Source organism: Natator depressus, chromosome 21 (assembly GCF_965152275.1).
Source record: "Natator depressus isolate rNatDep1 chromosome 21, rNatDep2.hap1, whole genome shotgun sequence".
NCBI classification, from domain to species: domain Eukaryota; kingdom Metazoa; phylum Chordata; order Testudines; family Cheloniidae; genus Natator; species Natator depressus.
The window spans coordinates 2,945,085-2,961,656 of record NC_134254.1 but is presented as its reverse complement, the minus strand read 5'-3'; the positions used below and the strand labels follow the sequence as shown (position 1 = coordinate 2,961,656).

The following is a 16,572-nucleotide window of genomic DNA, read 5'->3' as shown; positions in this document are numbered from 1 at the left end:
CTTGGAAGGGAATAGCCTCATGGGGGGGAAAAAGCAAATTCAATCTGATTGTACCTTTAATTCTTGGCCAGTCTGCTAAGACTGCCAACATAGGTTCTAGTTAATGCCAACATCTAATTATTGGGTGTGTAACACTTCCCCTCCAGGAACAGGACTGATGCTCAGCAAATCATAGGCCACTGGACAATCTAATGAAGAGGTCGTTACTGATCTGGGGTTGGTTTTGAACCTAAGGAATTGGGTCTTTTTTTTTTTTTAACCAGTGTAACTCTAAGGTGAAAAGCTGTATCCTGTTTTCAATCCCCTAAGGAATCTGGTCCCATTTTTGGTAAGACAAAATTGGAGTCGAGAGAGAGGAGGGGCAAGTAAATTGAAAATCTAATAGATTCCTTTTCCAAACCAAAAATCTTCCAAGAGCCCACTTTGCATTCAGCAAAACATTTGTCATGAATTTCAAAATGTTGGGAACAGCTCAACTTCTTGAAATTTTGCAGAATCCCCATGGGTGCTGATGCTTCTCAAAGCAGCAAAACAGTAATGCATCCCTAAGCAGCAAGAGGGTAGGCTTTTTTAAATTCTCAGCATTGAGGTCAGTGGTGAAACTCTGAAAGCAAAGCGAGGCCAATACTGACTGCTTTTGAAGATACCATCCATAATGTTGAAGAAGCAGAGGATATTGAACCATAAGAACTCAGTTTCCCATATTGCTGAGCAAATTTGCTTCATGTAAACTTATCTGATTAAATCTCATTTTTGCCCGTAGATTTTCTGATAAGGTAGTAGCTTCCTCCAATTCAATTTTTTTCCATAAATTAAGTCTTTTTTTCCCCTTTCTGGATTGATAACTGGAAGGTCAGTATTAGGCACCTGGCATGCAAAATTCAAGTTGCATTATTTGCTGGTCACTTTTTTCAGACAAATTCCATGCTCTTGCTCCGTTCCCAGATTTAGGGGCTCAGTCTTGAAATGTGCTGAGCACTCCGGACAAAATCTAGCAAAATACTTGAGCATGTGCTTAGCTTTAAGCACAGAATCATGAAATGTGGGGCTGGAAGGGACTGCAAGAGGTCAAGTCCAGCCCACTGCATTGGCTCAGGGCCAAGTAAACCTAGATCATTCCTGACAGGTGTCTTTCCAATCTGTTCTTAAAAACCTCCAGTGATAGGGATTCAGCAACTTCCCTTGGACGCCTGTTCTGGAGCTTCTCTCCTTAGAAAGGGTTTTCTAATATTTAACCTAAATCTTCCTTGCTGCAGATTAAGCCCATTATGACTTGTCCTACCATCAGTGGATGTGGAGAACAATTGAATGCCGTTGTCTTTATAACATCCTTTCATGTATTTGAAGACTACTCAGTCTCCTGCCGACAAAGTCCCTGCCAATGTGATCCCAAATTTAGTGATTAGCCAGTCTTTTATCAAGACTAAAGATGCCCAGTTTTTACCATTTTTCATAAAAAGTTTAGAAAACCTGACTTATTTTTGTTGCTCATCTCGATTTTGTCCATCTTTCCTAAACTGTGGCCCCAGAATTGGACACAGTACTCCAGCTGAGTCTTCACCAGTGCCAAGCAGAGTAGGATAATTACCTCCATGTCTTCCATACAATACGCCTTTTGGTAGACAAGCCTTTTTCAGAACTGCATCACATTGACTCATGCATTTTGTGATCCACTATGTGCCCCAGATCCTTTAGCAGCACTACCACTTAGCCAGTTATTTCCCATTTTGTAGTTACTCAACTGATTTTTTTTTTTTCCTTCCAAAGTGAAGTACTTTGCACTTGTCTTTGATTCAGGATAATTCTCCAGTTTCTTAGGTTGTTTTGAATTCTAATCCTGTCCCCCAAAGTGCTTGCAACTCCACCCCTCTTGGTGTCATCTGCACATTTTATAGACATACTTTCCACTCCATTATCCAAGTCACTAATGGGGGGAAAAAATTGAACGGTACTGGATCCAGGACTGACCCCTATGGGACTCCACCAGATGCACCCTTCTACTTGGACAGCAAACCATTGATTACTACTCTTTGAATATGGTCTTTCAATCAGCAGTGCACTAACTTCATCTAGACCACATTTCCCTAGTTTGCTTATGAGAATGCTATTTGGGATTGTACCACAAGCCTTACTGTAATCAACAAATATCTTGATTACTGCTTCCCCCTCTTGGCCACTAAGCAAGTAACCCTGTCAAAAAAGGAAATTAGGTTGGTTTGATATTTGTTTTTGACAAATCCATGCTGGCTATTCCTTGTACCCCATCATGCTTCTCCATAAGCATGTGAATATCCTCGCTGGTAGCCATGAATGCTCAGCAACTTGTAGAATTGAGCTCTAAATCATTACACAAGTACTTCTGGCATGAGTCCTTGTGCTTTATCATTTGAGAATTTGATTTCTGAGGATCCACTTGAATGTTAATGAAAGGAAAATATTAAAAGACCACAACTGAAGCAAATTCACTTTGTTCACAGAGAGTATTAGGTGGTAGTCATCCAGATCTTCTCTCCCACCATGCTTAGGATTTTCAGAGAGGCCTGATACAATTAGTCATTTAACTTTTCAGTAGGAACTAATCACTCAAAATGTATCCAGTTGGATCCAAATGGACTGACAGAAGAACAGTGATGCACATTCAGGATCTCTGCATTTGAAAAATTGCTGTATTCACTGAGCAGCTGCTAAAAACCAACTTAACTTGAAAAGAAGACTGTTTTGGCTAAAAATTGCTCTGATGTATTTAAATACATCAACTAGGAATGGTACGCTACCCGCAGTGTCTGTCTCCAATCAAAAATGAAAATGCTACTTAAAAGTAAATGTTGATAACACAAAACACCATTTATAACAATTAAACTGCCTGAATATTGCACTGCAATGTTCAAGCCAGCTAGCCAAGAACTGAAGAGGCGGCTTGTCACCAGATATTAATATTAAGGGGCCAGAAGTGTTCCTGCAGCATTGGTTGAGCTGTGCTGCCATTGTTGAGGTGGATGGTCTAGGTCAGCATCTCGTATAGAAAAGGCAGTGTTGTGGCAAAACTATTTATTTTAATGATGTTTGACAAAAGGGTGGGAAAAGGGTGAGGTTGCTGTCTGTAGAGAGTTTCTGCATGAAGTGGGTAGCTCACTTGGAATTAATTCTGAATAGTTGTTTCCATAATTCAGATTGATTTAAGATGCACCCAAGAATAACACTTTCATTACAAAACCTCCTGAGCAAAATTAAAATCATGCTAAATTAAAAACAGCCTCTCTTAGACCAGGGCTGATGAGCACAGCTGAGGGATGCAGGGTCAGTATAATTTGATTCCTTTTGTTTTCTTCCCTGCTGCATGCAAACTGCTGTTGAATCCAAAAAGACGGGTACACTTGGTATCCAAAGAAACATGCAAGTCATCCTGGATTTCTCAAAACTCTAGCATCTGATTGAGAAATAATACCACCAAAAAGAAAAGGAGTACTTGTGGCACCTTAGAGACTAACCAATTTTATTTGAGCATGAGCTTTTGTGAGCTACAGCTCACTTCATCGGATGCAATACCACCAAAAGTACTATTTATTCTATTTCACTTAGTGCCCCCTCAATGAGACCACATTTTTTTGGGTTTATTTTTATCGTGTGTATTTCCTTATGGGCCAGCGCAGTTCTGCAGTGACACCACTGGAGATACAATGTAGTAGCTGAGATTTATTAGCATTAACATCCTACCCCTTATATGGTTTTCAAGGGAAACCCCCATTGACATCTACAAAACCCACAGGATCTGATCCAAAGTTCAGTGCAATCAATAGAAAACTCCCTTTTATTTCATGAATAAGCTTTGTATCCAGCGTTAAAAGTTCAGTAATACAACTGGTGGATTCTGTTGGATGCACCTAGGAAAGGCAACCATCACAGCAGGAACGTATTGCCTGGAGGTACCCAGAATGAATACATGTAGGCTGGAAATTAGAAGACCGTTTCTAACCATTGGAGGAGTTAAGCTCTGGAACAGTTTCCCAATGGGAGTTGTGGGGTAAACCATCTGATTAGGTTTATGATGGAGCATCAGCCGGTCACCTGCTGTGGTCAGGGAGGGATCTCTTTCCCCCCCCCCCCCCCCTGCACCACACACAAATGTAATCCTTTTTATCTCCTTCCTCTGAAGCTTGAGATGGCCACAGTGGGACATGGTACACTGGACAGGCCAGTGCTCTGAGGTGGCACTGAGAAGTATCTCTCAGGACCTTGGCAGGTGGGTCTTGCTCACCCCCTCAGTCTGATCACTAAATTTGGGGCCAGGAAGGAATTTCCCCCTAGGCTGCATTGGCAGGGGCTTGGCAGGGTGGGAGATGGTTCATCTCCTTCTACAGCATGCAGTGCAAGTCACTTGCTAGGATCATCTAGGTCTATTTGACCAAATCGGTTCCCTGTTTCTACAGGAGCCGTGGGCATTGGTGCACCTCGGTGCCTCCTGTTCTCTGCCTGGGGCACACAATAGTTAGTTGTCTTCTAAGGGCTGCGATGCTTGGCTCTAATTCTGGTGGCTGTGCTTGGGGGTGGGTGTGTGTGTGTTTGGGGGGGGGGGGGGAGTGGCCTGTGGCAGACAGGAGGTCCAATTAAATGAGACGTTGGGTCTCTTCTGCCCTTAAGCCCTGTGAGACAACTTCATGGTGGTGTCGTGCACATGAAGCATTCAGTAGCAGTGGCCAGAAAATTAAAAAGTTACACCCTCAAACTTACTTTGGGGGGCCAAATCCTCAGCACTCTGTCAAAGTCAATGGAGTCACACAAACATAAAACTGGTGTTGCAGAGCAGAGAATCAGGCCTGCGAATTTAACAGCCATCTTTATGGGGATGGAGGTAGGGGAAGGATGTGTTTTCTAAAAACAAAACAAGACAGTCTCTATTCATTACCAAGGGCTAAAAGGAGGTGCAAGGTCCTAGCAGGTGTAAAGCGGGGTAGCTTTGGCTTCCATGGAACTACTTTGATTTACATCAGTTGAGGATCTGATCTAGCTTTCTTCAGGAGTATTAATGCTAGTCAACTAGAACATATGTTAATGCTTTTCAAAGCCTGGCTTGGTTGATTTGTTTTTTAAATAAACTTTCCTATTCCTCTAAAGCAAGCTTATAGTTGAATGTTTTACTAACATGAGCAGTTATCTTGTGTATTCTAAATTCAGTTTATAAACCAATCTGTTAACAATGAGTTTCCAAGATCATGAAATTACTCCATTACCTGGATTAAATGGGCAAAAACTTTTTCTTTGCGAATTCTTTTTTTAAACATGATTTCTTCTGGTCAAAACCGATTTCAAATGCTAATTAGAATTTTAAATGCAACTGAGCAAATTTTAAAATGCTTTATAAAAGCTCTGAGCACTGTTCAGAGGCAAGCAGCTAACTGGCACATCACTTATGTGGGCAAAATGCTGGCATGTGCCACACTAGATATTTTGACTGGGATTTTTGGCGACATCAGTCAGGTAGGGAATTGCAAATACACGAATTAGTAACCATTCCTTCCCAGCTGAGCCAAATGACTCCTAACTTCAGTGCACCTGGGAAAGAGATCCTCGGAGAGGCTTAGCACTGTTCAGCTGTGGCAATGGGGGACTGTGAGGCAGGAAATAAAAATAAATAAATTTGTAAACAGAAAGAAAGAACAAAGAAGCAATTTCTCCATTCCCTTCCTGCAATGCTTTAAAAATCAACGGCCATTAGACAGAATGGGTAGGGATGGTGTCCCTAGCCTCTGTTTGCCAGAAGCTGGCAATGGGCAACAGGGGATGGGTCATTTGATTCCCTGTTCTGTTCATTCCCTCTAGAGCACCTGGCATTGGCCACTGTCAGAAGACAGGTTTCAGAGTGGTAGCCATGTTAGTCTGTATCAGCAAAAACAACAAGGAGTCCTTGTGGCACCTTAGACTAACAAATTTATTTGAGCATAATCTTTCGTGCTCAAAAGCCCACAAGATTATGCCCAAATAAATTTTAGACTTGAAGGTGCCACAAGGACTCCTCGTTTTTGTTTTTGTTTTTTGTCAGACAGGATACTGGGCTAGATGGACCATTGGTCTGGCCATTCTTATGATGATGATGATGATGATCTTGTGTCTAAATAGCCTAATCATTTTTTAACTTCAAGAACTCAAACCAAGAACCCATGTCTTTCTGCCTCTCCCCTTAAGACACCCAAAGATGAAAGATGCCTATATGAGCTGTCTTAAATCTTCCAGATGTACACGTCAATATAGATGGATTCCCAAGTGGAATAGAGAATATGGACAATGTGGGGACATGGCTAGGGTACCCCACATCTCTACAATACATGGCTTTTGGAATGGCTCTAGTAGCCAGACACAACTTAGAACAGCCTGCAAACTGTACAGAATGCGCATTATCAACATAATTCAATCTTAATAGCATTTATCTCATAGCTTAAACTGGGTTATCCTATTCCACCACCCCCCCCCCCCCAAAAAAAAAACCCAGCCCAGTATTACTGTAGCAAAATAAACTAAGGAAGTTCTGTCCCAGCTTCATATGGGTGTATAGCAGCAATTTAGAAAATATGGGTAAGGTTTGCATACTTGGGTGCTGAATGGAATTTGGGACCCCAAGTTAGGTACCTAAACTGAGAAGTTGGTGACTTTTACAAGGAAGCATTGCATAACTAGACATTATGTCAAAGTAGCAGCAATCTGAAGTTCATTTATGAAGTGCCAGCAGAACATGACACTGACTCTGTTTCCAGTGGTTAAAGCAGACTGAAACCAGAGGGCCCTCGCTATGACATCCAAAGACAGGGGGGCACGGTGGGGCCACATTGTGCTTTTATTAGAGGGGGAACTGTGATGGATAATCTGTCAAAGTTTCAGTGTGGAAGGTAGGAATGAGCAGAAACCCAAGAATTCATCTCTAACTTCGCTTTGTGTGCATGAAGTAACATTCACAGATGTGTTGCAATAGTTGTGCCTGCCATCCACTGGCCAGACAGTGGAGTGGACATGTCCAAGGGGCCTTGTCTTATTCCAGACCTTGCTGTGCAGGCATCTTGCAAGCTGAGACTTGAACGGTGCCCTAAAGACCTGCTCCCCCAAGGGTGCTTTTCTGAAGCTGGTCCAGGGAGTCCTGCAGAGCGCGTCTTAGGTGAAAGTTGCTCTTTGAGCTACACAGTGTAATGACGCCTTTCTCTCTGGCACAAGACTAAGGCAAGCAATCGTAGAGCAACAGAGGTGGTTGGATCTTAGATACCAGTTAGTCACGTTATAAACAAGATGATGGTAGATGGGGTGAGAGCACAGGCTTCTGTCCTCAAGACGTCATCCAGTGTTTTGATCTCATAAAATGACATAACCCTTTAAAAACTAGATCACAGTAATCTAGCTAATAGTTTATGCTAGCACAAACTAGTTCAATTCAAATCCACACAAAAAACAATGATACTAGAGGTTTGCTTTCTCTTGTGTAATATTTTACACACAGCTCCTGTAGCTTAAATAGATCTTTCCCTCTAAAACTTACAAAGTTCCATTTCCATCTCTGATTTTTTTTATTCTTGTCAGTTTAAAGCACTCCTTCAGTTATAATGTCTATGATTAGTATATACTGAGAACACTTTAAAGTATTCAGAAACAGTCTGTTTTGACTATCATATGCAGAAAGAAAAGGAGCTACATGCAAGAGGCCATTTCATTCCGATGAACAAAGAACTAATTGTACTATGGAGCCTTGTCTGTACATTGTATGAAGAAGTTTGTGCTAGGGAAGGCAAAGTCAAAGAAATGCACAGTATTTGGCAACTAAACAGCTGTGTCTGTGTAATTTTAAAAATACCAAAGCAAAACACTCCACTGCACACGATTCTCATGGGAGCAGGATGAGAGAAGAAATAAATGACTGATATTCGTCATCTTGTTTAATGCCCTATTGGAAGACACTCCGATAGTATGGTGAAGAGCACAGTATAAAAAATTCTAGAGTAGAATATAAAGGGCCATCATTTAAAAATTGGGAACTGAAAGTTGAGCTCCTAAACCTCTATTTAGGTGTATAAATTGGACATCTTATTTCATTGAAATCAATGGGGGAAAGATTCTCAGAACCTTTGAAAATAAGGCCACTTTTATTTAGATGCCTAAGAATGGATTGAGGAGCCTAACTTTTGTCACCCAAGTTTGAAATTTTGGCCTGAGGGGTATGACTGCTGCTTGTTGACATGCCAAGGGTAAAGCTAGCTGGGGTAGCTTGTGAAGAGCCATGAAGATGTAGCAGCACAGACATCAGCATGGGCTAGCTATCTGAGCAATTACTTGGAGTTCAGTGTGGACTTGTATAGCCCTCAGTGGAACTCAGGCTGCCCTGGCTTCACTGCTCCAGTACCTGGGTAAGGAGATTAGAGCCAGCTCGGGTACATCTCCACAAGCTGCAATCGCTCCCCGGGAGTTCAGTGTAGATGTACTGATAGACTACAGTGATGCTCAAGAAAGGGGGGAAAGTCTACTTCGGTTCTTCTGGCATCATTCTGTTTGCAGATATGTTTTACGTTCTTTACTTTGCAAAAAAAAAGTCCGGAGTTTACAATTGCCTCATGCTATGTGCTTTCCTGACAGCTGAATTATAATAATAATTTAAAAGTGCTATTGTTTGTTTGGACGTAATAGGCATAGGGAAGTGTTTAAAAGCAAAAGCCGTTCAGTGGGAAATCTGGTCACCAAACTATAAGAGAATTCTCTAAGGCCAAATATTAAAAACTCTGAATTTTCTAGTAGGAAACCTCCCTAAGTACATGTAAACTCAGCATATGAGTGTGAATTATGAAAAAAAGATTGCTTTAGTTTATGCAACTCTAGCCCCTGGAAGCAGCAACCTCAAAAGCTTACTTTATTTGGTATAATCCTGTCAGAGAGGATTTGGCTATTCATTTCCCTTTATGAAGGTTTCAGTTCTAAACACCAGAAACACAAATCTATAACCTTAGCAGAAACAGCTGTAATATCAACAGGAGAGAAATTAAATATGAGGAAGATTCCTCCAAGCTATATTTCCCATGCATGTCCTATCACATTTGCACCTGTCTGTCTGATCTCTTCAAATATTGCAACTGCTACAGCATTATTTTTACGATTATTAAACTCACAAGTAGACACAAAGAGGGCCATTTCCTGTTCAGTTAACAACAAACCATGTCCTGTAGAATGATCATTGAATACCTTCAGTAAGGCGATTATCTGTAATGCCTGCTTGAGTTAGCAAACTTGTAATGCCCATTTGCAAGCAGTCAGATACATTATAGTAAATCTTTAATTTTGCAAAAAGACAAAATCCCAATGATTTTGTGTAAACCTTCAAGTTGGTCAAATATGTTTCTGAATAAAAATATAGGTCCTAGTTCTCAACTGCTCTGCATCTTGTGTTGTTACATACATCTCTGCAGAGAGAATGCAGAGTAGGTGTGAAAAGCTACCAGACAATATCAGGGCCTGATTCTCCACAGCCTTGCTTCTTGTGCCTGACTTTGTCCCTGTGCAAAGTATTTGCAAGGTGGGTATAAGTGCTTGTGGTGTTTTGCAACCACTTTGCACAGGTGTAAATGCAGACAGGATATACCTGGGAGAGGAGAATCAGGCCCATAATAGCCCCCGAAGCCTCTGGAGCAAATACCAAAGAAACCAATACGTAACCTCACAAAGTAACCAAACTTCAGCAACCACCGTGAGTTTGCCTATTGACCAACACAAGAAAATGCAACACTTACCCAAGGGTTGTCATGGTTACAATAGTGTACCAAAAAGAGGCTGGTATGCTGGTGAATTTGCTGGCCGAAGACCCTTTCTCTGCATAAAACATCACAGTAGCAAAGATGATGATTGCCATAGTGAGGGAAAAGAGAAGAAAGCCAAGCTCCGAGGCACAGCTCTTCAGAGTGTAGCCCAGGATTCTTAAGCCCTGGGAATGGCGGGAGAACTTGAAAATCCTGAAAACCCTGAAAACCCTTAATGTCACAAAGGCTCCGCTGACGTCCTCGTTGTTAGTCATTACCAAGCCAATGTAATAGGGCATGATGGCCACCACATCGATGATGCTCATGACACTCCTCATGAACCTGTAGCGACTCGGGGCTGCAAAGAGCCTCATAAGGTACTCAACAGTGAAAATCATAACGCAAGCTGTGTCCAAGCAGAAGAAAGCCACGGCGTACCTCTCCCCACATGGAAGCTCCTTGTTCCCAGGCACTGTGCCACATGGAACGGTTTCCACCACGTTAGTGATCACTGAGACGGCAATAAAGAAGCCAGTGACGTAGTAGAACACTAAGGCTAAGGTGCTGGTGTGGGGGTTCTCAAAGGCTCGCCACATGGTCTGCCGGAGGTTCAAAGATGGCATGGAACCTTCTTGGTTGTTCTCTGAGTCATTGTCATCCATCAGCCGCTCAACATTTTCCCGCTTCCTGTCTTTGTACTCTTCATAGCAGCAGTCCCCAATGATTTCAGGTAGGATCCCATAGAAGGCAAGCTCCTCGTCATAGGCAGAAATGCACTCGTACCTTGGGTAATGCAGCTTGCCAGTTCTGTAAAAGTTTAAGATGCACCTAAAGACTTCAGGATCCCGGTCGAAAAAGTATTCCTTGGTGTCTTCATTGAAGAAGAACTCTTTCTCAGTGCTGCCCAGGAGTGTGTCCGGATACCTCTCCAGTGTAGTCCTCCAGGTCTGGAAGCGCCTCCCACTCACGTTCAGAATGATCAGCTCATCCTGCCTCTTGTTTTTCTCAGTTGGGGCCAATGGCATAGGGCAGTTGGCCACTGGCATCCATCCTATGGCAGCTGCCCTGGCAAAGGGCAACCATGCTGCTACGCCCGCCGCCATGATGGCTCCAGGCCTCGGTGTGGGAGAAGAATATTCTTCTGCTTCTAAAAGGAGTCTGGAGTCAGATCAATTCCATCTAAAAATATAATATAAAAACAGTCAATGGGGGATGCTTTGTCTTCATTATTTTTTTTCTAAAAGACAATATCAGGACAACCTGGATAAGAACATAGGAGCTTTATGACAACTGAGAAACTAAGCTGTTATAGCCTTCCATTTTAGAAGAATAATCATTGATCATGTGCACCTTTTTAATGAGGGAAGGTTATGGCATTATTATAGATTTTAAATTTTTGAATTGCAAATGATTCCTCTTTAAATTAGCATAAACACGCTAATTTAATTTGTTTCCTTACAAACCAGACTAATCCATGATTCCACAGGTGTAATCATTATATGTTCATCTCTCTGTTTACAGCTGTCATGAAAGAATTGGGGACTCTGATGAAAAATCCTGGGAGTTCACCCAGTGGAATTACTTATTACTAAAAACCCTAGATAGATCAAGTCGGACTCCTGTTGAGCAATAAACAACCCTCAAACTACAGTGAAACTTTCACGAAGGACTATGCCAGTTGGTAACCCGCATCTCAAAAAACAAATTAAAATCTTCCATGGTTTTCAGTACAATTTTGTTCCCCCTTAGTTAGAAATCTCTGCTAGGCTACAGATTGTTTGATGGTCCCATGAGTGGTTGCTTGAGACAGGCTTTACGGTAGTGAAATATTGCACTACTCCAATGAGCAAGAGGAAAATTCAAACTCTGTTCCCAAGGCCCATGCCCTGTATTGTTCAGGATGTCTGAGCTTCAGAGGTATGTCTGTGGTGGGGTGTGTGGAAAAGGAGCCCACTAAGGGTTAAACTATTAACTGTGTCTGATCAAGGAAGAGAAGAGCAAACTGGATGAAGCATCCAAACCAAACCTTGTCATCTTTCTTTTACCAGAATGTTACCTTGACTGTCTGTCTAACAAAGGCAAAAGCCTTTTAACCAAAGGGTGGAGTGCATTCACTATAATTGTCATTATTAGAGGCCCATCTGATGGAGGGAAAAGATCTCGGAGTTTGGGATACTCTGCTGTTGTAAATTGGCGTAGCTCTACTAAAGCCAGTGCAACTACACTGATTTATAACAACTTAGAATCTAGCCCTGAATTTTCTTGTTCTTTTCTGTAGTCAGGCCTTTTGCTTTATTCAACCTTTTTTTGTCATTTGTCTATGGTTACACTACCCTACAAATATTTGGTGACAGGTGTCACATCATAGAAGCAGTACTAGGGGACCTACCCAAAGTCTGTTAAGTCAATGGAAAGACCCACATTGACTTCAGTGGCCACTGGGGTAAGCCCTGGAAGCTTCCATAGTAAATTATTACACTAAGAAGCATCTTAATTCTATGAATAGTTCCATTCCAGTTACTGGGGCTGTGGCATTATTGATCTCAACAGGTCATCAAAATACTGAATGAAAAACAGTAGTGGTTTCACCACAGGTTGATTCTGACTAAACTGCTCCCAAAGATGCTTTTTGGTGTAGTAAGCATTAACATCCATCATTTTAATACAAAGCATCTTGCTGTACAGTTTTGTTTCTAAGGACAATTGAAATCCCTGGGGCAAGCATCCTACTCATGCCAGCAGAAGTTTTATAATTAGGGTGGGTAGAATAAACTGTTGTGATGCTGCTCCCAGAAGGATGCTGTCAGTACAGTAGTGGCACAAGAACCCATATCCCACGCTATTTTATTATGCAGTGTTCGCTCAGCATTGCGATGCGGTGTTTTGCTCCCTTATTCTAAAAAGTGAATTTAGTTCTGTAGAAAGTCCTTTTGTTTATCTCCAGAACAGGCAGAGCACAACAGTATAAACTTCATTCACATTGCTTCAGAAGTGCTGCAATCCCCAACTGCAGAGACCACTTCTAAGGGCTAGGCTGGACCTTTCCACCAAAGCTGCCACTTTCCACTGAGGGCAGTGGTGGGTTTTGTGATGGAAAACTAAAACTATGGAGAGGCCACCAAGGCTACCAAAGCCTTTCTAAGCTGGTACAATGCCATAGGACGGTAACAACTTTACTCATTATCCAGTTGGGTTAAGTGGTGGATAAGCAACAGGGAGATCTAGTCTACATCTCCCCTTACCCATCCCCTAAGCAATACAGACCCCTTCTATGTATTATTTTAACTAGAAAAGGTCTTATTGACACTGAGGTCATCCTACTGGAAATGTATGGAACACCCCTGGATTTTTGCAGTAACAGGGCTTGGAAGCCTGAGTTTCTCTCAAGTCCAGTGGGGCATCTCCTTACAAACCTCACACATACATTATAGATCCCTGGGTGCAAGTTCCAGCTCATCTCACTTTGCAGCCAAAGGTATTATAAGTGCTTAAATAGCTTTAAGACACCATAAATCATTAATAGGTTACAAATGTTAACCTTTTTGTATTATTTGTAAAAGTCCTTCCAGGCTGATTGTGTTTATGGAGAAATTTTAAACTGCCACTATCTGAAATGGCCAAGAAATTAAAACACAAGAGGTGGCTGAGTATCTGTCCATAAAGGTTCATTACTCAGTTACCGTATCTCAGGGGCCTCTTCAGCAGATGGACTTAGAAGTTCCTAATGTATGTGCTCAGGGTTTACTTCTCAGTTGTATTATGTCAGTAGCGAAGTAGCTCTGTGTCTTAGTCCAGATATATATATATATATATATATATATATATATATATATATATATATATATATATATATATATACACACACACACACACACAGAGAGAGATGTGTGAGTGTTGGAGTCCTTTTTAAAAATGCAAAAACAAAAGTTGTTTTATGGCTAACTTTTGAGTGAGTTTGTGTAAATGAGGTGATGTGAGACGTTTATGGGAAGGTGAAGTCTCAGATCTTCTTTTTGTCTCAGATCTTCAGTCAACAATACCCTCAGTGAGTAAACAGGAGAGAGAGGTTTTATCTGGGCTTGTGAACTGTGCAGGCTAAGTCCATAGTGATAAGATATAAAACATTGCATTTATTAGCACCTTCATCTTGCTGCAAACTAACCTGAGGTTCTAATGGAAATACTTCAGTGCCTATAATAGCAAGCAATGGGCTGGTGGAAATAATTTGCACAATCCACACTATTTTAAAAGTAAAAATAAACCAATATATAAGCAGGTACCTATTGTACATTGTTTATACATAAGTAAGCACGTGCACATGTGTTTGTGTATTTATACATGTATTTCAATTCTTCTGCCGCAAATTTTCATGTATAATTTGAAAGAAACTAGTTAGTAAAGGCTCAGTAGCCCGCTTGTGGTATTTAGAAAAGCTTGTGTATAAGATAAAAGGATTTGGCTCTTTTGACTTAATTAAATGTCAACATCATAGAAGCACCCAGACTGTTTTTCCCTAAGTAACTACCCTGCCACCCAAACTGTATAAACAAAACTGCAAGCAAAGCCTCTTTCATTTTCTAAAATGACCTTTTCTCCAAGAGTCCCAGGTTGCTGATCTATCTCTCTCAGATCATTTGAGTTACGGCTAGCTTTACTGAATGATTTTATTCTAATATCAAAACACCAAACCAGCAGCCCTCTTGGATCAATAATGCATTGGAAGATAATTTTGTAGAACAAGTTTATTTCTTGTCACCCAAAGGGAGGGGAGGGAATAACCAATGGTTTTTCATCTTAACTGCTGTCAGCAACGTCAATCTTATTAGATGTCTCTGGACATTCTTGTGTTAAAAACCCCCACAATCTCCTGGTGTTTTCTATGGCACAAGCAGATCCGGATAACTTTAACAAAATGATAAGCTGTGAGCTTCAGGAGGAGACTGGGATAATGGGAGCTAAGAGGAGAGAAATGACACTTGGCACACTGTCTCCCCCCCCCCCTTTTTTTTAATCCTTTATGTGGGTCAGGCTTAAGCAGCAAAGATCTTTCATTTAAAATGCAAAATATGTCAGTCAAAGCTTCAGCATCTTCTTTCGCCTGTGTACTCCCCTCCCACCTCTCAAATAATAAAACTACCCGCTAATGTTTGCAAAAAGAAAAGGAGGACTTGTGGCACCTCACAAAAGCTTATGCTCAAATAAATTTGTTAGTCTCTAAAGTGTCCCAAGTCCTCCTTTTCTTTTTGTGCATACAGACTAACACGGCTGCTGCTCTGAAACGGCTAATGTTTGCAACTGATCAGTCAGCGAGAGATTTACAGCAAAAGCATGGAAAGCTCCAGCAACAGGCTTAGAATAAACGCATGGAAACTTCTACCCTTCCACCCCCGACGCAACGAAAAGCCCCATCTTGCTGGATCACAGCAATGCCTTACCTTGCAAGGGAAGAAACTCTCATCCCCAAAATGCAGGGCTAGATCTAGGGGGCGTTGGGAAACCAATCCTCAGGATAAAGGGTGAATTGTGCTGTCTGCCTCTCAAATCTCTCTCTAAATGCAGGTAGGAGTAATCAGAAAGTATAATCAGCCCTGGGGAAGTAGACAGAAACGACTAAACAGCGTCTCCCTTGTTATTGCTGAGGTTGAGTGAGTCTCTGTCTCCCTCCCTCTCCCCCAAGCTTATTTCTGTGGGGCGGGGGGGGGGGTTCTCTTTTTTTTTTTTGCTTGTCCTTCAACTCCAGCTTTGCTCTTGCTGTCTGGTCAAGCTGGAAATGGTACCCAGATGCTGAAGAATCCGCTCTCTTGGATGTAGCAGGGACGATGGACTGAGCCTGGAGTTCCCCTCCCTCCCTCTCTGAGACCCAGAGAAGCAGGCTGTAAAGCAAGATGCTGGAGGGAGGCGGTGTGAGCTAACAGAGAGACACCAGCAAATGGAGTCACTGAATACACACCAGTCCTGACACTGCATGCTAATGTGCCCAGCACTGGGGGGGGGGGGGGGGAGGACTATGTGGAGGAACTTTACCGTTACCTGCTCGAGCTTTTCCAGTTTGTTACCAGCTCCGCCTGTCCCCCTCCCCAGCCCCGCCGCACAGGGGTCTCTTCGGAAGAAAAAACAAACTCTCTCTCTCTCCATCGCCTCTCTCAGGAAGGGTGGGGGAGAGGGGCCCAATCTTTCTTTCTTGGAAGCCCGCCGCCCCTCTTAATAAACGGAAACACCCACATCAGAAGCACCCGCTCTCGCCCTGCCACTCGGGTGAGTGATGCTCCGCAGCAAGAGTTAGGGTCCTTCCCCAAAAAGGAGGGCCAATACATACATGGGAGAGAGGGGCCCGGCTGCGGTGCCATGGTGCGTCATCTCCCCCGGGGGCGCCGAGGGTACTTAAGCCGGGAGTCAGGAGCTCAGTCGCCACAAGCTTCAAAGAGCCACCGCCAGAGCGAGCCGCCCGGGCGCGCCGGGAAAGGCAGCGGGCGGCCGCAAGGCTCTTGCTCTAGCAGCCCTTGACGCCCCAGCATCGGGTCTGCACCTTTCAGAGCGCCCGGGGGCAGCGCTGTCCCCTCCCCGCCTGACCCGCCCTCCCCCGGGCAGGAGCCGCGGTGCCTTGCGCTGCCCTGCCGGACTCTCCACCTCCGGCCTGCCCCGGGCAGGAGCCGCGGTGCCCTGCGCTGCCCTGCCGGACTCTCCACCTCCGGCCTGCCCCGGGCAGGAGCCGCGGTGCCCTGCGCTGCCCTGCCGGACTCTCCACCTCCGGCCTCCCCCGGGCAGGAGCCGCGGTGCCCTGCGCTGCCGGACTCTCCACCTCCGGCCTCCCCCGGGC

At 43.1% G+C, this 16,572-nt stretch overlaps 1 protein-coding gene across 2 annotated transcripts in view; it reads right to left on the bottom strand.

Annotated features, from left to right (window-relative positions):
• Window positions 1–16,023, bottom strand: part of KCND3 (potassium voltage-gated channel subfamily D member 3) — a 222,784-nt gene extending 206,761 nt beyond the window's left edge. The window contains exons 1-3 of one of the 2 annotated variants that reach the window (XM_074936350.1): window positions 15,786–16,023; window positions 15,191–15,304; window positions 9,750–10,934 (exon numbers count right to left, since the gene is read on the bottom strand). In XM_074936350.1, coding sequence (XP_074792451.1) covers window positions 9,750–10,858 — 1,109 coding nt within the window. In that variant the 5' untranslated portion in view covers window positions 10,859–10,934; window positions 15,191–15,304; window positions 15,786–16,023. Of the gene's footprint in view, window positions 1–9,749; window positions 10,935–15,190; window positions 15,696–15,785 lie in introns of those variants that run through there. The other variant, XM_074936351.1, reaches the window with a different exon arrangement.
• Between the last annotated feature and the right edge of the window lie 549 nt (window positions 16,024–16,572).